At 42.4% G+C, this 23,117-nt stretch overlaps 3 protein-coding genes across 14 annotated transcripts; 2 read left to right on the top strand and 1 right to left on the bottom strand.

Annotated features, from left to right (window-relative positions):
* Positions 1 to 3,575: 3,575 nt before the first annotated feature.
* Positions 3,576 to 7,135, top strand: LOC136502924 (chloride conductance regulatory protein ICln-like). Its single transcript, XM_066498175.1, has 8 exons — positions 3,576 to 3,671; positions 3,949 to 4,177; positions 4,266 to 4,389; positions 5,472 to 5,586; positions 6,002 to 6,061; positions 6,134 to 6,217; positions 6,296 to 6,372; positions 6,747 to 7,135. The coding sequence occupies exons 2-8, from the start codon at positions 4,017 to 4,019 to the stop codon at positions 6,813 to 6,815; spliced, it is 690 nt and encodes a 229-aa protein (XP_066354272.1). The 5' UTR covers positions 3,576 to 3,671; positions 3,949 to 4,016; the 3' UTR covers positions 6,816 to 7,135.
* A 566-nt stretch (positions 7,136 to 7,701) lies between these two features.
* Positions 7,702 to 12,435, bottom strand: LOC136502855 (uncharacterized). Of its 12 annotated transcripts, XM_066498149.1 has the most exons (13): positions 11,862 to 12,435; positions 11,671 to 11,772; positions 11,457 to 11,584; positions 11,102 to 11,365; positions 10,755 to 10,930; positions 9,880 to 9,926; positions 9,427 to 9,498; positions 9,251 to 9,325; positions 8,989 to 9,113; positions 8,644 to 8,913; positions 8,390 to 8,573; positions 8,036 to 8,122; positions 7,702 to 7,948 (listed from the first exon to the last, which is right to left on the bottom strand). In XM_066498149.1, exons 1-7 carry the CDS (start codon positions 12,031 to 12,033, stop codon positions 9,467 to 9,469), a joined length of 921 nt encoding a protein of 306 aa, XP_066354246.1. In that variant the 5' UTR covers positions 12,034 to 12,435; the 3' UTR covers positions 7,702 to 7,948; positions 8,036 to 8,122; positions 8,390 to 8,573; positions 8,644 to 8,913; positions 8,989 to 9,113; positions 9,251 to 9,325; positions 9,427 to 9,466. The 12 variants fall into 12 exon arrangements, with proteins under 12 accessions (XP_066354246.1, XP_066354232.1, XP_066354236.1 ...); XM_066498135.1 differs by having other exon boundaries at positions 9,194 to 9,498; XM_066498139.1 differs by having other exon boundaries at positions 9,251 to 9,498.
* Positions 12,436 to 12,603: 168 nt separating this feature from the next.
* On the top strand, positions 12,604 to 14,896 carry LOC136502845 (small ribosomal subunit protein uS10y-like). The gene is made up of 3 exons (XM_066498099.1): positions 12,604 to 12,809; positions 13,403 to 13,516; positions 14,537 to 14,896. The coding sequence occupies exons 1-3, from the start codon at positions 12,686 to 12,688 to the stop codon at positions 14,677 to 14,679; spliced, it is 381 nt and encodes a 126-aa protein (XP_066354196.1). The 5' UTR covers positions 12,604 to 12,685; the 3' UTR covers positions 14,680 to 14,896.
* The last annotated feature ends 8,221 nt before the right edge of the window (positions 14,897 to 23,117 follow it).

Raw genomic sequence — 23,117 nt, 5'->3', positions numbered from 1 at the left:
TTTTTTACCTACATTTAATACTCCATGCAAGCGGCTAAAAATTGATGTGATGGAGAGAGAGTGAAAAAACTTGGAATTTGGATGGCATCTAAACAAGCGTAAGAATGCGGATAAAAAAATTCTCGTAATTCTAAAATATCATCAAACGATTTGACCGGATTCTAACATACATGCACAAAATCCAGGAAATATAAGAGATTATTTTATTTTTATCCAGAATCCGGATTCTAGAATCGCATCCAAACGGAACTAAGCCAAAACCATTTTGTCACGCTAAAGAAAAGGACATAAAAATGCTTCTACTCATTAGATAATTGATGTTAACTTTACTGCATATGACGTGACAACATAATTTGGTCATTGGCGCAATCAAACAAGTTAGATTAAAAAATAGATTATTATTGATTTAAAATACGTTAAAATAAAAATAAAAAGGAAAAAAAACATTCAGCGCATGCGTAGCCTAGACAGACCGACTGGCAGAACCTCATAGTAGGGGCCCTGTGAGTCGTGTCCCCTGGCAGGCAGGAAGGCGTCATGCGGTCACAGTGACGCTACTGGCACACCGTGCACGCGAGTCAGACGGCCGGACGCACGCTGGTCAGTTGGCAACCCCCGAGGCCGCCTGCCATCGCCATTCCCTCGTCGTCCGCGCCGGCCGCGTCACGCTGCCACAGTGCCACTGCGCGGGTAGTACTGTAGTAGTGAGCTGGCGCCAGGCTTTGACTGCCGTCTGCCGGGCGCGGGCACGACGACGTGCTGTGACGGACTACGGACGGACCAGCGGCCAGCGACCAAAATTTTAACCGGGCGATTGGACGTCTTGTCGCAGTGGACGACGTGGGGAAGAGCGGAAAACCCGCGGGCACGGCAGAGGCGACCGCGGCGTGCTGCCACGGAGGCGACGGGCGCCTGTGGACTCGCTTCGCCGTGCTGGGTCTGCAGCTGGCCTGGCCTGCTGCTGGGTGTCGCCGTGTCGGTGTCGCGCGCACGGGCGTGTGCATCCGGACCTCGTCGGTTCTCTCGTCCAGTGCACCGTGCACGGGCCACGGGGTGAGTGAGGTGGGGCCGTGGGGGCAGCGCATTTAGCTCGCGGGCCGACCGACGGGGCGGGGCGTCAGCGCGGTTACTGTGCACTGTGGTCTGTGAAACTGGTTGTACTTGTACAGCGTCCGTGTTGTAACGTTGCGCGTCGTCGCGGCCTCTCGCTCACGGCCGGGAAGGCAACAACAGTTTGCTGGGAGGCTGGGGCCGTGGGTATCTCACACTTTTTTCATGGGTTCGTGACTTCGTGTACGCTGACACTGTAGATGCCTCGCCGTGCACAGGGGCGCCGGTCTTGCTCGTGACGGTGCATCGAACCCAACGGTATGCATTACGGATTCTCGGTGACTGCTGTGGGTATGTACGGTCTATTTGGTTTTGTCCCGTGACGAAATGGAGAAAACTGAGAAATATTTTAGGCGCACATGCTCCAAAAATAGTTCATAGGTGATCTGGTCAGAAATAATTGATCGACGAAGGGGGGGACTGTCCTAGGACAAGAACAGAAGAGTCACACACACTATATATATGGTGTTTTCAGGGGAACGAAATCTTTCCATCTCTTTCTATCAAGTTTTTGCTCCATTGTTCGTGAAAAAAAAAAGAAAATCTTTGCGCCTTTGGCATCCCTTGTCTGCCAGAGTGGCAACAAAACAATGCTTCTTGATTTACGTGGTAATGTATCTATTATATGTTCACGTGTTTTCTCGATTTATGTTTGTTCCCTCTTTCAAGGACATCTAAAACATGCAAAGAGGAAAAATATAGGACTAGAGTTACATGTCACTTATAATTCTACAAGAATTTAAAATGCAGAAAAGTTTTAATGAAACATCTAGATATAACACAAAAACACATGAATTAGAGAAATAGAGAGATACACTTGGCCCCGTTCGCTGGTCTGAAACTTGGCTGAAACTGGCTGAAAAACACTGTTCCGGCTGAATTGTTGTGAGAGAAAAACACTATTCCGGCTGAAAAAAGAAGCCGAACAAGCCATTTTTAAGACAAGCGAACGGGGCCATATGCCAGATTTTCTACAAAATTTCTATTGATCGAACCTTTCCATAGGAATTTTGTAGGATTTGAAAATGTGAATTCTTTGTCTGAAAGGGCCACATAGAAAAAATATTCTTATAGGTTACAATCTTACAAAAATTTCCTCCATGAATCCTAGTACTAGTATGGTCCAAAGGAGGTCCAAGACCATATTTCATGACAAAATGTACCTAGTTATAAGAGGTTTATATAGATCCAAAAGACAGTATGACAATTTTTTTGTGAAATTATACTAATATAATTGAAAATTCGTAGAAGTATTTTGAATTGCGAAATACATGGTAGTAGTAGGGCTAGTTTAGCGGGGCTCCGGATCCTCTCGTGGAGCAGTTTGTCCGGTGGAGCTGAAGCTGTTTTGAAAATGCTTGAAAAAATGATCTAGTTGTAGTTTTGTAAGCACGTATTGGGAAGGCTCCACTCGCGTGTGCTACCGTGTCGGAATTGATGGAGCCCCATTTTGTGGCTTCACCTCTATATGACGAAGACGGTTCTGGCTTCTCACATCATCGACGAAAATGTCTCCTCCTGTGTACATTTGGTGCTGCTCCGCCAACTCCGGTGACGGAGGTAGGAGCCAGAGCCTGTGTTGGAGTGCTAAATAAGACCTATTACTCGCAAGAAGACACTTTTTTTTTCTCTAGCTCTGGTTCCTGCTTCAGCTCTAGATTTGGCTCCTTGGGCTTCTTGTCGGAAAATATTTTTTAAGCGTGTTTGGCAGGGCCGCGGCTCCTTACGTGGAGCAGCTTCTGTAGCGGAGTTGAAGCTGAAAAACATTTGACAAAAACAGCTCAACTATAGTATTTTAAAAAATATTAGATTTAAGAAGAAGAGACGTGTATTAGTGCGGCTCCAGCTCCTCTCTAGAAAAACAGTTCCGACTTAAAAAAAACTGTTAGCCCTGGTTTAGTTCCAGGAATTTGGATTTTGGGTTACTATAATATGTTCGTTTTTATTTGATAAATAGTGTTCAAATATGGACTAATTAGGCTCAAAACGTTCGTCTCGCAATTTCCCACCAAACTGTGCAATTAGTTTTTCTTTTCGTCTACATTTAATGTTCCATGCACGGGCCGCAAACATTCGATGTGACAGATACTATAGCAACTTTTTAAAAGTTGGGGTGGAACTAAACAAGGACTTAGGGCCTTGTTTAGATGCCACCAAAATTCCAAGTTTTTTCACTCTCTCTCCATCACATCAATTTTTAGCCGCTTGCATGGAGTATTAAATGTAGGTAAAAAAATAACTAATTATACAGTTTAGTTGGAAATCACGAGATAAATCTTTTGAGCCTAGTTGGTCCACGATTGGACAATATTTGTCAAATAAGACGAAAGTAGTACTATTCATCGGTTTGAAATTTTTTCAGCATGTAAACGAGGCCTAGCAAGACTTTTTGCAAGCAGCCGTCGTCCCTGCCGGAGCTACTACTTGTACCGTTCCGGTCCCTTCTCCCTTTCGACCTTCGTCGACTGCTCGGCGCAATACGTTTCCCAACACATAGCGCCGTACGCACGGCACAGGCACGGTCCTCCACCACCGCTAAACCCTTCCGAAAGAATCCCCAAGGCCACGTTTAGTTGGCACCCAACTTGGCGCCGCCAGATTTCATGTAGCTACTGTAGCTACTGTAGCTTTTCGTTTTTATTTGGTAATAATTGTCCAAATATTGACTAATTAGGCTCAAAACGTTCGTCTCGTAAAGTACAACCAAATTATGCAATTAGTTTTTGATTTCGTCAACATTTAGTACTTCATACAAGTACCACAAGTTTGATGTGACGGGGAATCTTCTTTTTGCATAGTGCCAAATTTTGGATTTTGGGTGAACTAAACAGGGCCCAAATCTCGCAGGCCCCGAAGCCTTCAAGGCCCGAAACCCTAGCTCCTCGGCCTCCCCGCCGCTTCCACCCATGGCTCCAGGACTGCAGCTCTTCACTAACATTGCCGACGACGGCACGCCCCGGCTCGACGCCGCCTCCGGCGAGGAGCTGGTCCGCGTGGACCGCGCCGTCACCGTCGCTCTTGGTCCCCGCTCGCCGGAGTCCCCGGGGACTCTGTTCGTCACCACCAGGTATTGAGCTCACTCAGATTATGGCTGGTTGGCTGCGACACTTTTTCGGATGCCTATTGTTTCGTTAACTGTTGGCTGGTTCCACCAGGAGGGTGATTTGGCTTAGTGAGGCGGAGAAGGGCAAGGGCTACGCGGTGGACTTCCTCGACATCACGCTTCACGCCGTGTCGCGCGACCTGGAGGCGTATCCCTCGCCCTGCATCTACACTCAGGTGATTGGAGCAGCAAGCGCTACGTTTGCTGATACTTGCTCGTTGTAGATACTGCCCTTTGAGGTCCAATAGGATCAGGATCAGAGATTGATCAGGCGTAGCTCTGATGTTCTATCAGTTGAGCTATATGTTCCTAAAGTGTGGGCCTACCTCATTGAACTGACTTGGACCGTGGTCTAGGATCTACAGTGTTCTTAGCTGTAAGCTTGTACTAGTTGGTAGTGGCCTAGTGGGTTAGGCCGTGCATTTCAGCTTGAGATGGCTCTTACTGGGAGACCCCTTTGCTTACGGAATTACAGAAAACGTTCTTCTGCCGTTTGCTGGATGTTTTGATAATACCTCAGCTTTTGGAGAACAAGGAGCTCTGATTCGCAGATCATAGAACTATCATGGATTACTCGGTGTAGGATCTTTGTCACACGGTGCTTAGTTGCAATTTTGTTTCCTGGCTGTTGCAGTTGAGTTGTAGTCAAAGTTGCAGCTGGTACGTTTGTGGATTTGGTGTTTATAGCTTTGCACTGTTTGGTGTTCTGATTGGTACTCTGGGGACATTTGTGCTCAGATGTTCTCTTGTGGATATACTCAAGGTCCATCAGATAGGTTCTTATGGACTGTTTGCCTGTTTGGAACTCGTGCATTTTCACTGATGAACAAAAGCTCTCTATTTGCATGAGAGGAGTTGGCTGTTAACTTTTTGTCTCATTTTTTGATTGCTGGGAGTACCTGTCCTATTTCGTATGAGGTTTCCCCATTGCTTCTTCATTGATATGTGACCAGTGACGTTGCTATAGTTTATGACAAAGCTAACCCTCATTTGCATACAGATGTATGGTACTCCTGCTGTGTTGGTTTTTTTTTTTGCGAACGTGCATTTTGCACCCTGCTGCGTTGGTTAAAAGTTTGCGAATAAGAACCCTGTTTACTTTATTTAATAGCTGCATAACCTGATTATGAGAAGTCTAGATCTGTTTTTGGTGTTTAATAGGTGCACTGTAGATCATTATTTGTCTGTTTATTTCTGTTGTTTGGTTTTTAATATTCTCTGGTGTAAATGTCTGACTTTTTGTACGTTTAATTTGAAGATTGAGGCAGCAGTTGGTACAGATGAGGAGGCTGGTGAATCAAATCCTGAAGCAAATGAACTAGAGCTATCTAGAGTATCTGAAATGCGGCTCATACTAGCGGACCCCGGTCAATGTATCCTTTTGAATTAACTTCGTCTAATTAAAATATTTCCTTCAAGCATGTCTTTATGCCTTGAGCTTGATGCTGGAGTTCAAGTGCTTGCTGATTTAGTCTCTAGGACTTGTGATCTAGTCAACTCATTCAAGGCACTACTAATTATGTTATGCAAATAATTCTCACATATAAGCCTTGTGAATTTAATTGTAAAACTGATATCAGCGAACTACTAAATTTTCTTGTTTCTTGAGTTCTTGAAGAAAAATCCTTGGTCCCTTGGTTATCCTAGGGGTATACTTTACCAATTTGAAACTGGTCATAAATAAGATTATTACCTGCCTACCTTTACTTTATTTGATTATTTGAATCGTACAAACTTTTTTATATAGTTCGTGGCATTGCATGACTTGTATCCTTGACAGAGCTTCAGTGGATGCACTTTTCGATGTCTTCTGTCATTGTGCTGAACTGAATCCTGACCCTAATGCTGGTAAGCCATGAATTTACAGTTGATACTTAAAAAGGTTCTGTCGCAGATCTATGTAATCTTTTGAATTCATAGAGCGCGACGAGGAGAATGGTTGGTTCCATGGTGAAGATATGTCTGATGGTGGCTGGGTTCATGATGAGGAGGACATGGTTGATGGTAAGTATTGTGTTTCTCTTGTTCTACATGTTTACTCTAAAGTGATAGCAGCACTTAGATGTCTTACCTTGCATGCAGAAAATGGCCCCCAGTTTTTCAGTGCCAATCCGATAGGTCAGAATGGTGGAAATGACCTCAGTCGTTCAGTAATTGAGGTATCCAATGAATTTCTTTATATCTTATAAGTTTTATTTTCATTACTATTGTATAAGCATATGATGGAACAAATGCCCATCTGAGATAAGCCTTATTTAGCCTCTCTGTTGATTATTGGCGTCTTCTATTAAAGCTGAACGCTGAAAACAATAATGTAACACAAATATGAGTGTTAGGCTGTTAGATTTTGTTCCCATGGATTTATTGTGATATTAATTTTGAATTAAACTTGATTCTGGGCTACTTTTTGCTGTGGTGAATCAATTATTGTTTGAAAAAATGGAATACACTATCTGTCCCGAGGTATTTATTTCTAATTATGATAAAAAAAAATAAGACTCTCCGTTAACATTACCGGCATTTTGGCTTGCAGCTTCAAATCAACGACCAGCGTTTTGAGGATGCAGAGGAGGAACAGGAGAGCCACGAAAATGGACATTAGAAACAGGAACATGTTCCTCGAGAGCATCGTGTGATTTATTTTGTTGTAAATCACTACCGATGCAGCTTTGTTTCCCTGCTGTTTCGTCTACACTTTCTCTTCCTTTTTACTTCCTCGATGTTATAGGATTAACATCTCTGGGTGACTTTCTGGAGTTGCATCGATGGTTTCTTTTGGTGAGAAAAGGTCTTGCTGCTGGTCAAGAATGTAACTTGTAGAGCATGTTGCTGAATCGTGTGGAATTAGTTCGGTACTTTTGATCTAACAAATAGAAGGTCGAATTGGGAAAGGAAATATATTATCGTTTCCCTTGTATATCATGGCACAGTTATTTACGTCTGTTTAGAATGAAGTTCAGTTTGGGTGTTGCATGGGCCCCGTATTCAGTCACAATTTCATATACATATTTGTTTACCCAGCATGTATTGATTAACGATGTTTGCTACACGGAATTCGGGCCCGGCGTAACTTATAATGGGTCTTTTTCTTTTTCAGCTAGTTTTCCAGTCGAAATATTGTTTTTTTCTTACAACAAATTAGTCGGAACAGTGTTTTGGCGGGCCCATTAGGGCTTATGGGCTACCAGCCTACCATGTGTTTATCTTTGTTGAAAAATCGAAAGTCATGTCCCTGCCACTTGTCTTGCTACCCATCGTCCCATCCCAGGAACTAAGATGGTGGGAGTTGGACCTCAATATCCCAATGTCGTTTTCCACCTAAACTCACACAAGCGAAACACGTTAGAAATAGTCTCCATTTTTGTAGAGCATCTAAATTCCGTGGAAGCCTTGCGAAGATCCCCTTTTCCCCGAGCGCAAGAGCACCATGACGACAAACAGTACAACCCAAGCACAGCCCAAGCATGAACACGTCTAATATTTGAAAATTAGCATCAGTTTCTGAAAATAGGCGCTATACATATGGCAACAGATTGGTTCTGGATGTTGTCAACCCATAACAGGTCCATCGAATAAAGTATATGGAAACAACAGTTTAACATGTTAGAAAAGAAGGTGCTTCTACCCCTGCAATGATGTCACAACAGCACGTACTGGGGTCTTGTTCTATAAATCTCTAATTCAAGTCTTGCCAAATCTTCAGGACGCCACCACCGTGGCAAGGTCACAGGCCATCTGTTTATATGGACACAATGTAATGTCATCCATAAATGTACACAAGAAATATTTAACTAGAGAATGTCGTGCCATGTATTAGAATACCTGTTACAAAACTTGCTGGGATCCCCAGGAAGAGTCCAGTCTAGGCAAAGAGATGGATTGACATCATAGCCACCTTCAGCAACAGTCCTGAATGTAAAAACACACCAAGGAATGTAATACCTAATTAAGAATTATGGAAGAGTCCAGTCTAGGCGAAGGGATTAACATCATAGCCACCTTCAGCAACAGTCCTGAATGTAAAAACACACCAAGGAATCATGCATGCCTCACTGAATGTGCTTCAATAAACATTTTAAAATTCTCGCAGAAGTTTTACATGTCCACGTTCTTGGAATCTAAATACACTACATGACAAGCAATTGAATATATACCCAAAAGGAAATTTAGACATACCTTTTTCCCTTAAGATATTCCAAGACATCATGAATCTCGTCCCATGGTAAGTATGGAGTTCCAACTGAGTACTTGTCATAGAAGTTCATGCCAACAAATTTGCCATCAAAATCAAGAAGGGGCCCTCCAATGCCACAGCCCAACCAGATGAAGTTGTCATTGGTAATGTCAAACAGACATGGTACTTAACTCAGTCAGATGCAACTATTTACTTCAACTGTATGATAGCACATAAGAAAAAATAACAGCTGTACCTTACTGATGTTACATGTGCAACATCGAAGAAATTTGCAATCATATGAGACCGGCATAGGAGACAGTTCCCCTCTTTTAGCCATCAATCTACCAGATTTGAAGATACACCCCACAGCTAGTAATTCAAAAGAGCCAGACCCCCGATATTGAACCTTTACCGGTTCGGTAGGACAAAAATCCTTGACACTGATGAGAGCAATATTGTAATGCAAATTATAATGTTGTAATGCCCCATCTGCATGCTGTTCGTTTGGAAGTAACACTTGAATCTGCCATGAAAAACAGTTGAGACTTAGGCGATTCACTAAAAGAACAGGGACAACAGATTAACTAGAATTACCAACCCTCAAGTTTTTGACGATCTTGTATTCACAAGAAGAATCTCTAATCAAGCTCGCTGAAGTCAGGATAGTGATATGTCCATTCCATTCAATAAAGAGTCCTGTGCATGCAAAAAACCTTTTTTCTCCTGCAGACCACAATTTATATCATAAGTTTGTTGATCATAGAAACATAAAAACAGTAAACAACACAGCACTGTAAAATTACAATTGAATGAAGCAAGTGCGACGATATTATCATGTATGTTAGAGGCAACTGGTTTACTTATTTCACTCCAGACACCTGTACCGTATATGTCACCGAAAGGCTCCTCGAAAGTATTAACCAAAATAATCTCATCTGGTTAATGATGATACAAAGCACAATAGTCATAAGTGGTGCAGTAAATCCGTAAAAAAAAAACACAATGCATAAAAAGTCAAGATATTTGCAGGCACTACCATTTAACATTGATTCTGGCAGCTTAGGATAGCCCAAAGATTATAGATCCTGAGATTGATCCTTGTTAACCACTGCAACAACAGCAAGAGGTAATGTGATTAGCACTAACACATGCTAATATTGGGTATGGTAAGTAACATTCACACAAAATTCTCAATATAACATTATATTAGTATACCTAATTATATATTATGACGACCTGAGTAACAAAACACACTATAAGTGATTGTTCTTAAAACACCCACGAACAGATTAAGTGATTAAATGATTATCACTAACTCTATGAAAATACAACTGTACAAAGCTAAGCTTGTCAATAACTATTATGAGAGTACAAATGTGCTATAAATTTGCACCATTTATGACGACTTTACAAATAGATATTATTGTAGATGAAGATGAACTACATAATACGAAAATGCTAGAGGCTTAAAGTGATGCTGTGTGCTCACCTTCTTTACAAGAGTAAGACATCTCAGCAAAGGAACCTTCCCGAATCCTGCGGAAAAATATCAACATGAGTACCAAAAGGAAACATGGAACAAACCATAACATGCAAGATATACATGAATATAATTGTAGGAACAGGAAAACATAGAGAAAAGAGGACCTGACCTGGTATGCATAAATATATGAAGGAAACAAGTTAGTATTGAGCAAACATTACAGAAAACCTCAAGTCAGGAGGTGCCACACCCCATGCAGTGTGACTGTGTGACCATTATATCTAGACAGAAAACTCCTTTCTTTAATTAAAGTTGACAGATAAATGGATTCAACATTGACACAAGGAATATGTTAACCTAGTACTACCTCCGTCCACAAAAGAATGCAATTTTTGCTTTTCGAGAAGTCAAACCGTGTGAACTTTGACTAAATTTATATAAAAAACTACTAACATTCATGGTACAAAACAAGTATAGATTAGTTATAGAATATATTTTCATAATAAATTTATTTAAAGACATAAATGCTAATACTTTTTACTATAAACTTGGTCAAACTTCAGCTAGCTTGACTGGCACGCATCCCATAATTGCATTATTTTGTGGACGGAGGGAGTACATGGCATAGTGGCATGTGCCAATTGGACAGAAAATATCTCGGTATATATATATAGGTGAAAACGAATCAGGTTATTATTAAGGGTAACACTTTGAAAACTAGAGGACTACAAATGTCAAAAGCTACAGAAGGAACAACACCGGAATCCAAATTACTGCGAAACCAACAAAACCACGCAATTGTATGGCATAAAAAATGGCTTATCTCATTATAAATAGCGTATGCAAGAGTAGGTGTCCAATTGGAAATATTCAAGACATACCTGACTGCCTTAGAAGAATCTAATGCAGGAAATTCCATCTCATCCAGAGATTCGTAGTCCACCAATATATTAAAAACTTCAAACTTTGGCAAGAACAAGGTTTTTTTGCTACTGAAAGAAAGGTTCATGCCAAGAAAATTCCCAACAAAATCAAAAAGTGGCCCGCCTTCGCAAACCTAGCAACAAACATAAGAAAAAAATTACAGGCAACCCTTTGTTACATTGATAAAAAAAATAAAGTGAACAAGAGGTAAGTAGGACAGACATCACTTTGTTATCTCAGATACACTTTATTGCATATAATAACAAAAACAGATTAAAATACTCATTTTAAAATGCAGATGTACCTTAGAGATTTTACAAGTGGAAGACATAGGCTTATCTTCGCATATAGGATTATCATTCAGAATCCCACCAGTGGCAATTAATTTGCCAGAGACGTCACGGCCTAGAGCTAGTACCTTGCTGTGGGGCTGAAATTTGAACACATCATTGAATCCTACGGTGCGAAGATCAGAAAAAATCTTGACATTGACAGTAGCAGTGTTGTCTTCTAAATCATATTCTCCCAAAAACCCCACGACAACATGGTCTTCATTGCGCACTTCAATCTATGCGATAAAGCAAAAGGAGAGTAAACATAGTTCACAATTATCACAACTAAAAATAAAAAAATAGTAAAGGATGATTATCAGCACCAACCTTCAAGTTATCATGGTCTTTCCTTTTATCATTTAAAGCTTTAACCAGGCTTGCTGAACTCATGAACCTTGTAGCATCTCCATCACAATCTATAGCTACGCCTGAGCATGCAAATAGCACCTTGTGCTCTGCACAAGATCATAATTTATATTAATTATAGTTAGCAATGTTTAATATGTCTGGGAAAGAAGAGTACAACAGCACATATAATCACCATCGGCTACAGCAAGTGACACAACACTTTTAGACAAATCTGACTCAACTTCTTCACTCAGCTCACTCCAAACACCTTGATTTGATTCCTGATGCAAGTCACCTAGTTAAAGAAACATTATACAACACAACTATCAGTGCCCAGATAGAGCTGTAAGAAACATGAGCACGAAAGAGGAAGGACCACCAGACCTGAGGCCAATAGCTCAGTTGTCTCTCCTTCATTGCAAATTATTTTGTTCTTTGTTGAGCTTCTTGTGAGGTAAGTTCGTTTATTCTTCTTCGAGCTTCTTGTGAGATGAGTTCTTTCATTCCTCTTTGAGCTTCTTGTGGGAACATCACCACCCCTATTACTTTTCAGCATCTTACAGACACTGAAGGAGGGTTTTTTTTTTCTAAAGAGAAGGAGTGCAAATTTTGGGTCAAAACAGTAAAGCGATGCAGAAGGTCAGAAATACACGTTTTATGTCAAGCCTGCTCCTGATGACTCATAACCTAACATAAGCTTTCCTCCAAGCTCCAATCAACTCTGATAAATAATAAATGTAAAAACAAAAAAAAAGGCAAAAGTAAATACGGAGGAGGCGACCGAGGCGACGACGGAGGTCGAGGTGGTGGCGACGGCGCATGCCAGGTCGAGGTCAGGGTTGTGCTGGTCACCACTCGCGAGCCTCGCCTCGCCTCGAGGGGAAGCGGCGCCCGAGCGAGAGATGCGAGACGCGATCGACGCCCAGTGTCATGAGGCCGGGCTCCTTCCCCGCGTGGAATCGTGCTGTGGGCTCTAGTGGGATGGATGCTGGAGAACAAATGTGAAAGGTAAGACTAGATGGGCCGTTAAAGACCTGGTTCTATTTGGGCTGTTAAAAGCCTGGTTACAGTTGGGCCAACCCGTTAACTTCTCATATAAGTAGCCTCGAACCCATCCTCCGGCGAAAAACCCTAGCTTGCAGCGCCGCCTGGACCGAGCAGCCGAGCGAGTAAGCGAAGACCCCCCTTCCCCCGAGCGCAAGAGCACCATGGCGGCGGCGGCAGTTTATGGCGGCCTCAAGGGGAAGCTTGGCGTCGAGGATGCCCCCGAGCTGCAGCTCAACCGCATCCGCATCACACTCTCATCCAAGAACGTCAAGAACTTGGAGAAAGGTATAACCAAACCTTATGAATTCAGACTCATATTTTTCTGATGTGATCTAATATCTTAGCTAATCTTGCTCGTATGGAGTATATCGTAATGGCGTGTACAAGCTTCCGTTGATGGATGATTCGTATATTGTTTACGATTATGCTTTAGATCTGCCTGTCGAACTTGTTGCTTTCCGTGCAAATCTCGAGAACATGTACAAATCTATCTCTAAGACAGTTAGTCGCTGGTTACAATTGCTGGGTATGTGAACCCATTTTCTATCGTATTGGTTATCTGAACAAAACTCCTATGCGCGTTTCGATTTGCTGTTTGCCTATGCACAAGCAGTGCAGCGCCTAAGTGCTTTGATTGTTCTGTTGAATGGTATGGAAGGAAGGAATTGGCAACTGAAGTTTGCACTCGTCTCCTTTGTATATACTTTCTTACTGTTTGTATATACTTTCTTACTGTCTTGTATCGTTAGGCTGATTAAACTGTCTTTAGTCACTTGCTATGATGCAAGCTCCACTGAATATTGGACTGTTGTTGCAGAGTTACTTTCAATTATTGAACTGACAAGTGATAATTGTGTGGGAATTCTGCTACATTTCAGTTTGTGCGGATTTGGTGAAGGGAGCCAAGGACAAGCAACTGAGGGTTAAGGGACCCGTCAGGATCCCTACTAAGGTTCTCCACATCACCACCCGCAAGTCCCCTTGCGGTGAAGGTATCGAGCTATTTCCTAAGCCTCTGCTGTTGAAATTGTTTGGGTTGGCTTTGGTTAATTTGACTGATTGAGTTTTTAGTGGTTTCATTAATAGGAACACATAATACATTGATATGTTCACTAATATAAATAGGTGCTTTGGCATTAAAGTGCTTGTAGTTCACACAATCAGCCTGTTCGCTGGTTGGTTTCTGGGCTGATAAGCCCGGCTGGTGCTGGTTTGTTGTGAGAGGAAAATACTGTACCACGGCTGATAAGCCCTGGCTGAAACCAACAAGTGAACAGGCTGAATATTATGCTGTCGTTATTTTTATATTTGAATTAGTTTGGTGTTTTGAAAATCATTTTTTCTAAATAGATTTATCTTTCTAACTTACTATTGTAAAATGTAAAACTACTATATCTATCCAGTACCCTGGTTGGCGATTTTTGTTATTTCCCTGTTATTATCGACTCCCTCCATTCCTGATTATTGGTTGTTTTGGCTTTTCTATAGGTCCATAGCTTTTGGTATGCGCCTAGATATACACTAACTCTATGCTCCTAGAATCTAGAAAAGCCAAAATGAGCTATAATTCGAAGCAGAGGTCCCAATGCACCTTGTTTTATGTTACCCTGTTTTCTCTGTAGTTATCTGTGTCAAATTATGGTGGGAATGGGATTCATGCCATCTCAGCCTTGAGTAACTTTAGACTTCATATTCTGGACAGTAACACCTAAGCCTGTTTGACACGTTTTAGTACGATCTAGTTATTGATGACTTTATCTTCTAGAATGTGGAGAAGAAGCAGTCTAGATTCTAGAAGAGCAGGCCAAGATCATTCTCATTTGTCAAAATCTTGAAAAAACAATTGATTTAAGTGAATAATTTTGTCAAATAGAGAGTGCTTACATAGATTGCCCACCTCAGCGACTGTCATCAAGCTCTGCCAGTGCACGTGGAATATAATGGGATATTGATACCATATTTTTGTTGTTAAGTCTTGAATTTGACTGATCGCGTTTTAATTTGTTGGTCAGGAACAAACACATGGGATCGGTTTGAGTTCCGCATCCACAAGAGGGTGATTGACCTAATCAGTTCCCCTGATGTGGTGAAGCAGATTACCTCCATCACCATCGAGCCCGGTGTTGAGGTCGAGGTGACCATTGCAGACGTGTAAGGACAGTGCAGTTCAGCAATGTCATCAACTATATCTTTGTGTTGCTTTTGTTTTGTGCTCATTGTGTGCTTGTAAGAGAGATAGTTATTCTTAGCATATAAGACTTTTCTTTCTCCCCCTATAATCCTATGTAGCTGTATGTCTGATCTGTGGGCTGTTCGACTTAAAATTTTTGATTCATTGATCTGGTTTATCAGGGCAACTTGGTTAGTGCCAATCGTCTTGTGGATCACTGTCCATAACTGTATGTGGTGGTGCCGGTGGCTACTTGGTTGGTTAGTTGGTTCGTGCAACAGGTTTTAACCTGCTACAGTATTTTAGACCTGCAATTCTTTTGTTAAAACTATTTTTTGGCAAATTGCACACACGCGAACTATATGCCGAGAGTGATTAACTGCCGTAGCTAACAAAGATCTCTTTTTATAACTAGATTTGTCCAAGGTTTAATTGATGAAGATTAATGTTCGACTATGGTCTGAATTTTTTAAGGGTGAATTTAGTAATGCCAATCATATATCATTAATTATATTAATTATATGATGTAAGTAGTATAAGAAGTGGCTCCGAACAAGTCTTCCATCCGAGTGAATATATTGGGGACGCGAAGTACGTGAGCGCGCGCGAATCGTCCGACAGGCGTCTAGAAACAGTGTACCCATTGCGCGACGCCGCGATCCCCGTAGGCAGGCCCCCCGGCGCCCGCCATTGCGCCATGCCCTTGGCGCTGCCGTGCCACCGGCAGGAGGGCTGCAGCCCGCTGCCCGCCGGAAATACTGAAGCAGTGAGGACTGGCTGTTGAACATTTCGTCAACGTATGACTTATATTAATCCATAAAAACGATTTAAACAATAGTAACAGTACCACTAACCATACTGTAACACCACCACTACTGCAGATAGTATTTAACAGTGCAGCAATCAAGTACGCTAAAAATGCTAACAGAATAGTATATGAACAATAGCGCACAGTGGGATTAGATTTATATACTAGGGTGGGACTGCCGGTATCCACGGACAGTGAGCCACCATCTTCTCCGTCGTTGGTGTTGGTGCGGCCACCAGTCCTCCTCGTGTCCACCATGTTGCAGAGGAGGTCGCGCCGGGAGACTCCTGCAGGTGCGGTGTCGGAGCAGTGGCACGGGAAGCTCCTGCAGGTGCAGTGTCGGAGCAGTAGAACGAGACTCTCCCGTCAGGAAGCAGAAGCCCCCGAACAGGAAACTGCAGACGGGGCAGCAGTCGCACCGGGAAGCCGGCACTCCCCAAAAACTTGATTCCCCGCCTACCCGTGCAGGTACGCTTGACGGGGGAAGTTCCGGAGGCCTGCTACCAAAGCTCCCTGTGCGCGCAGGGAACTCCGGTCGGAGATGCAGACGAACAGCTCAGCGCTCAGATGTTGCGGAGAGGAGGAAGAGGAAGAGTCGGGTCTCACCCTGCCGGATAGGGGCGCCCCCCCCCCCCCCCTTATAGCCGCGCAGTTCCCCATCTATTCGTTAGGCCCTGTCGGGGGAATGAACCTGGACAGGGTGGTTGGGCGTTGGGAGTTGGCTGCGGCGGCTAGGGTTTCGGTTGGGCCAAGCGACAAAACCAAACCAAACCATGCCAGGCCTCGTCGCGCGCGGGCGGGCGGGCGGCTCGGCTCGGCGGCGGCGGCGGCACGCGCGTGTGGCCTCCCGATTCTCCCTCTCAACTTGTCTATGTGAGAGTCCTAAGACTCACTATTTAAGTTGAGAACCTTTTTAGTGAATTTCCCATATGGTACTAATCACTTTTCCACTTAACAATAATTGTGGGCCTTTGAAGTTTATTTGATTAATTAGAATAAATAATGGGCCTAGCCGAATTAATGTAACAATCCCCACCAAACTTCAGAAGTCCACAGTTAATGTCTTCAGTTCTGAGCTTGTTTGATATACCAGTGTTTCGATGGAGACTGTTAAGTTGAACATCCATCTAGAAAAGGAGTTTACACTCATTTACAACTGGCCAATGGACTATGCCTTGAATTGACAGTTTTGTGCAAAGTGAGGCTCACTCGATTCCTTTACTGATACTAGGCTGCCTGTAGCATTCCCTCTGGTTGGAGCATATAAGTCATACTCCTGGCCTATTCATGAGTATATAGAGATCACCCAAATCTCATAGATTGCGACTAGCAATCGAACTCACATAGGTGTGTTCCTTTAAGATGCCCTGTAGGCCGACATCTTTGCTTCTCATTAAGCCACTCGGATCACATTGAGGTATTTACCAACCTGCCATACAGATAGGAAGAGAAGTGCATTACTCAAGAGATTGACCTTTATTAAAAGGGGTCTCTTCCCTCAGTCTACCCATAGTTTATTTCACCATCTTAATTCACGGGATCTCCGATCACATAGGACAGGTTGCCACCACGATAGAACTTCATGTGGGTCTCAGTCTCATCTCACTCGATGCACTATCTATCACATTACGCGATAGTCCCTTAGTAAATTGATCTGCCAGATTTTTAGACGTATGGACATAGTCCAATGCTATTACTCTGGAGTTTCTCAATTTTTTGACAGATTTTAACCGCCGCTTTACATGCCTAGTGGTCTTCATGTTGTCCTTTGAACTGTTTATCTTGATAATTACTGTTTGGTTATCACAGTTCATAGAAATTGCGGGCACATGTTTTTCAACCACCGGCAAATCCATAAGGAGCTCACGGAGCCATTCAGCCTCAACAGTAGCGGTATCAAGTGCTACAAGTTCTGCTTCCATTGTTGACCTCGTTAAGATGGTCTGCTTGCAAGACTTCTAGGAAACAGCGCCACCTCCAAGTGTGAATGTATATCCACTTGTGGCTTTTAACTCATCAGCATCAGATATCCAATTTGCATCACAATAGCCCTCGAGTACCTTCGGGTACCCAGTATAGTGAATGCCAAAGCTCGACGTTCCCTTTAGATAGCGCAATACTCTTTCAAGAGCACGCCAGTGATCATCTCCCGGATTTGAAACAAACCGACTTAATTTGCTCACAGCAAATGAGATGTCAGGCCTCGTTGCACTAGCCAAGTACATTAGCGAGACGATGATTTGGGAGTATCTCAACTGATCCCTCATTATTCTTCGGTTCTTTCTCAGGATCACGCTTGGATCATAGGGAGTGGACACAGGCTTGCAGTCACTATAACCAAAGCGACTCAGTACCTTTTCCACATAGTGAGTTTGTACAAGTGTTACCCCACCATTTTCTCCCCTTAGTAGTTTAATGTTTAGTATTACATCAGCCACTCCCAAATCCTTCATGTCAAAGCTCTTTGACAGAAAGTCCTTGACTTCCTCAATCACATTGAGGCTTGTCCCAAAGATTAGTATGTCATCCACATACAAGCACAGGATTACTCCATCTCCCCCACCATAGCGGTAGTACGCACATTTATCGGCTTCATTCGCAACAAAACCAGCAGATGTCATAGTTTTATCAAACTTTTCATGCCATTGCTTAGGTGCTTGTTTTAGGCCATACAAAGACTTCAATAATTTATACACCTTTCCTTCTTGACCTTCTACTATGAAACCATCGGGCTGATCCATGTAGATCTCCTCATCTAGCTCTCCATTTAGGAAAGCCGTCTTAACATCCATCTGATGAACGAAAAGACCATAAGACGCAGCCAGGGCAAGCAGTACTCGAATTGTGGTCAATCGAGCCACTGGTGAATAAGTATCAAAGAAGTCCTCGCCTTCTTTCTGGGTATAACCCTTAGCCACAAGCCTTGCCTTGTACTTTTCAATCGTACCATCGGGCCTGAGCTTTTTCTTAAACACCCATTTACATCCTACAGGCTTGCACCCATAAGGACGATCAACAATCTCCCAAGTTCCATTGGTCATAATTGAATCCATCTCACTTCGCACTGCTTCCTTCCAGTAGTCAGCGTCAGGAGAGGAATATGCCTCAACAATGGTGCTTGGAGTGTCATCCACGAGGTATATAGTGAAATCATCACCAAAAGACTTTACAGTCCTCTGTCTCTTACTCTTTCGAGTAGCTCCACTATTATCTGTGGCAGAACCTCCTAAGGAATCGGGCCCACATGCACCTACCGTTGTCTTAACAGACCTCGGATAGCGTACACGAGTTCCCAACAACTCAACAGGTCTGTCGGGTGTCCTTGGGAAACCCGAATCATCCACGTTTCTCTTTTCAAACAGGATCCCAATCATAGTCATTGCAGATTACAACAGTTTATTCAAATATATACCAGAGTAAAAGATAGCGGAAGTCTTAAGATAACATTATTACAAACCAGTTGTTTTCAAAGTTACAATACCATAAGTGTCATACAACCATAGTAGCGGGATAACATTACATTAACTTTATTTATCAAACAAACTAGTGCCTTGTCCAAAGGCCATTCATCACTCCTCATCGTCATTGACTTCAAACACAGACATGCAGCAGGGACCAAAACAAGCCTGCGCATGCGACTCACCTGCAACAAGGGTTAACAAACCCTGAGTACAAAAGTACTCAACAAGACTAACCCGATGTAACGGGGTGTAAGACTTTAGAAATGCAGGGGTTTGGGACAAGGTAAGGATGTAGCAAGATTCAAAAGTTCTTTGCCAAAAGCTTACTATTCTTCATTCTATTTTCGAGTTTTACCACTAAGTACCTTTTGTTCATTATTTCAAACTAAATGTACCTTTCTCATATTCCATTCCTTCTCATTCTATTCTTATTCTCATATTTTAGTAATTCACCAGTACTACATTGCTTCTGTAATGAATCGAGTCTCCATATCCGCGGAGCACCGGCAATTCGAATTGATTCAAGTCCCAGCTGGGGATTCCTTATCACACGACATATGTAGAACTTAATCTTGCATATATCAACCTTGCTATCGGATCTTCCTATACTAGGCCGTCTCCACGCCACCCGAGAGCACAGCACACCTCAAATCCGGCCACATTCCAGCCACGAGGGTACACGCTACTCCCGCCATCTCTCCACTCCCAGTGCGTGGGCATTCGTCTTAGTATCGGATTAGCCGAAGTAGGCTTACCGGAGTATGTGACTAGTACTACAAAGTGTCTCGTTCAGAAGATCCACAATGAGTGGCCTTTAAGCGACATAGTCGGCAACATTACCCAACATTCAAGATAAGTCACCCGACAAGTCTCTAATTCATTCTACATTCTTTCTTTCTTTGGCCAGTATGCTATCTTTGATTGCATCGAAACTTTTACTTTGAAAGCCTACCATAAAGCATACTAAGCATACTACGCTTTTATAAATGAAAACATCTTCAAGGATAGTAAACAATTATCAAGGTAGGTAATGCATCAAGTAGGTAACATTTGAATTAAACAACTTAATGCAATAAATAACATAGGTGATAAACTTTTCAAAGTAAACAAGGTAAAGGCTTAATGCATAAACCGGGGCTTGCCTGCGTTGACGATCTCAAATTCTGGTTCAGTACCACAATTATCGAATCCCGTGACAACCGGGGATTCTTCCAGAACTTGCTCAACTAGAATCGTTTCGTTCTCGGGTTCTACACGAAATGATAACATATGCTTTAACATGATGATAATGTAAACATGATGCTTTCACGGCACATGAAATGTAAAAACAACACCCGCAAACGATTTTATTCCGCGGTACAGTTGCAAGCCAACAAAACCAACCTGTAACCCTATCATTAAGAATCACACATGTGACTTGACATAATGGATCTTAGAACCCTACTAGTCACAAAACATGACCAAAACAAGATCCAACACTAATCAACACTTAGGGTTTCGACGAGTTAACGTATTAATGACTTTTGTTATCACATGAAATGTCATTAAGATTTACTAATTATAGATTAGATATTAGTTCAAATACTAATTAAGATACTAAGGATCATTATAATTTAATGACCCAAGGTCAACAAACAATTCTAAAGTCAAACAATCTTAATTGATTAAACATTGATTAAATGAATAATTAATTAAATAAGTAAGTCTACATTAGTCATAAAATAAACTTTGTCCAATTAAGCTCAAATTTTTATGTAAGCTTCCTCATGATAAATTAGTGTACCAAAATAAATTTCATAATTTTTGGAGTTATATAGTGACCTACAAAAATCATGGAAATTGCATTTTTCAATTAAAGGACCAAATATTTGAACATTAAAACTATATTCAAATTCTATGTTTCAAATTTTTAAATCATACTAGAACATGCACAGAAGCTACCCACAAATTTTCAGAATTTTTGGATGTGTAAATAAATTCCTACAAAATTGCCAAATTGCTGCACTATTCAAAATCAGAAAACAAAAATCAGTACTGTTCTTCTTCCTCAGCTTCACTGACAGCCTGGGCCCGCTGTCAGCGACACAACGAAGCCGCACGGTGGCGCGGCCAGTTCCGGCCAGCAAAACGCGCCGGTGGTGACTCTCCGACGATACGGATTGCTCCTACATGATCTACACAAAGTCCGCGCATCTTTCCCGAGCCTCAGAACAGAAAAGGGTACACCGGATGGAACTCGACGCCGGCCATGGCGGCTCGGACCCGACGGTGATCGTTGTAACTAGGGCTACGGTGCAGTAGAGTCAAAGGAAGAGTGAGCAACACGCTCAGGAGCTCACCGGGATTACGATGATGGGCTTGGTGCAGTCGGAGATAGTCTGGAGTAGCCTGGCCACAGTGAGGCAGTCGCGGCGGAGCTTCGGCCGGCTCCGAAGAAGATGCCTTCGCGCGGTGGTGCCGATCGGCTAGAAGCGAGGCGAGCAGGTCAGGAATGAGCGGCAGGGCAAGGCGGAGCTGCCGGCCAACGCAATTGGCTTGAGGTGGTCCGACGAGGATGAATTGGGCGATCGTAGCAAGGTCACCGGCGGCGAACAGTCGACGGGAAAACTCCGATTGACGACGATGTACTCCTATTTATAGCAAGCTTGAGGGCGTACGGTGATGACAGCACACGGGCGAACTCGCCACGGAGGTTTGGGCGTGTCACTGCGCGTGAAAGCGGTGAAAACCGATCGGCGGTGAACTCCTGCGTGGCGCCGGCGGCAAACAGTGAGGTGGAGGTGAAATTTTGAAATAATTACAGAACTGCCACTGCATTCATATCTCAAATTACTCAGAAATTTTCTAAAGAAGTTGAAAATCTCCAAAAATGAAAGTTGCTCAACTTTTCAAGTACTACAACTTTGGTTTAAGAAACTTTTTCAAATTCTGCCCCCATTTTGAATTTCACATTTGGGGTACATTTAAAGATTTGAATCATTCCAAAATTACTCCAAATTTTGTATGTAAACTTGAAAAACTTTGAATACCAAAGTTGATCCATATAAATTAATTTCCAATTTTGCTTTTTGCCTCAACCCCAAATTCCTCATGGATTTTGAATTAGTAAAAAGGGGCAAAAAGGACTTTTATAATTTGAATATGAATTCAAATTTGATTTGTCTTCCTTTCACTTAGATTTTGATTTTTGACCAGTAACATGGCCCATTAGGGTTATTTGAGTCAAATGACACATGGCCTCACATGAACACATGAAATTTGACCCTTGTGGTCATGATCTGTATTTAGGGTTTTTGAAACACATCACATGAAATAACAACATTATGAAATAAACCTTATTTAGTGAATGCATTCAAAACTTTATACTATATGAATGCTTTGCAATGCACATGATGACATGTCAAATTTTAGTATTAGGTCAAAACACCAGAGGTATTACAACCCTTCCCCCTTAAAGAAATCTCGTCCCGAGATTTAAAACTTAAGGCTAAGTAATGGAAAAGGAAATGTGTCAAGCTAACACTTTAGAACTTTATTCAAAAAGGCGAGCGAGGGGGTTTTTCCATTCTGCTGACAAACGAGACAAGTTACAATATAGACAAGGTATTGCAACTAGATAGAAGCGAAGAAGTCAGGAAAATTCTCTTCTAAGTAATCCTCGGACTCCCAAGTAGCTTCATCTTCAGTGTGTTGATTCCATTGTACTTTGTAGAACTTGATCGTACGTCTCCGAGTGACTCGACCTTTCTGATCTAAGACTCTAATGGGGTACTCGGCATAAGTCAAATCAGGTTCTAGTTCTACACCACCAAAGTCGATTTCCTGGTCAGGTACTTGAAGACACTTCTTTAACTGAGATACATGAAAGATATCATGCACCGCTGACATGTGATCTGGTAGTTTGACGCGATAGGCGACTGGTCCATATCGTTGTTGGATCTGAAAAGGACCGACATAACGGGGCGCCAACTTTCCCTGAATCCCAAAACGATGAACTCCTTTCATCGGTGATACCTTGAGGTAGACATAATCTCCCACTTTGAATTCTAGCGGTCGTCTCCTCTTATCAGCATAGCTTTTCTGTCTGGATTGAGCTACCTTCATATTGGCTTGTATGAGTTTAACTTTCTCTTCAGCTTCCTTGACCACATCCG

This window comes from Miscanthus floridulus, chromosome 1 (genome assembly GCF_019320115.1).
Source record: "Miscanthus floridulus cultivar M001 chromosome 1, ASM1932011v1, whole genome shotgun sequence".
In the NCBI taxonomy this organism is placed as follows: domain Eukaryota; kingdom Viridiplantae; phylum Streptophyta; class Magnoliopsida; order Poales; family Poaceae; genus Miscanthus; species Miscanthus floridulus.
The sequence above is the reverse complement of the archived record's forward strand: the minus strand, read 5'-3'. Positions and strand labels throughout refer to the sequence as shown.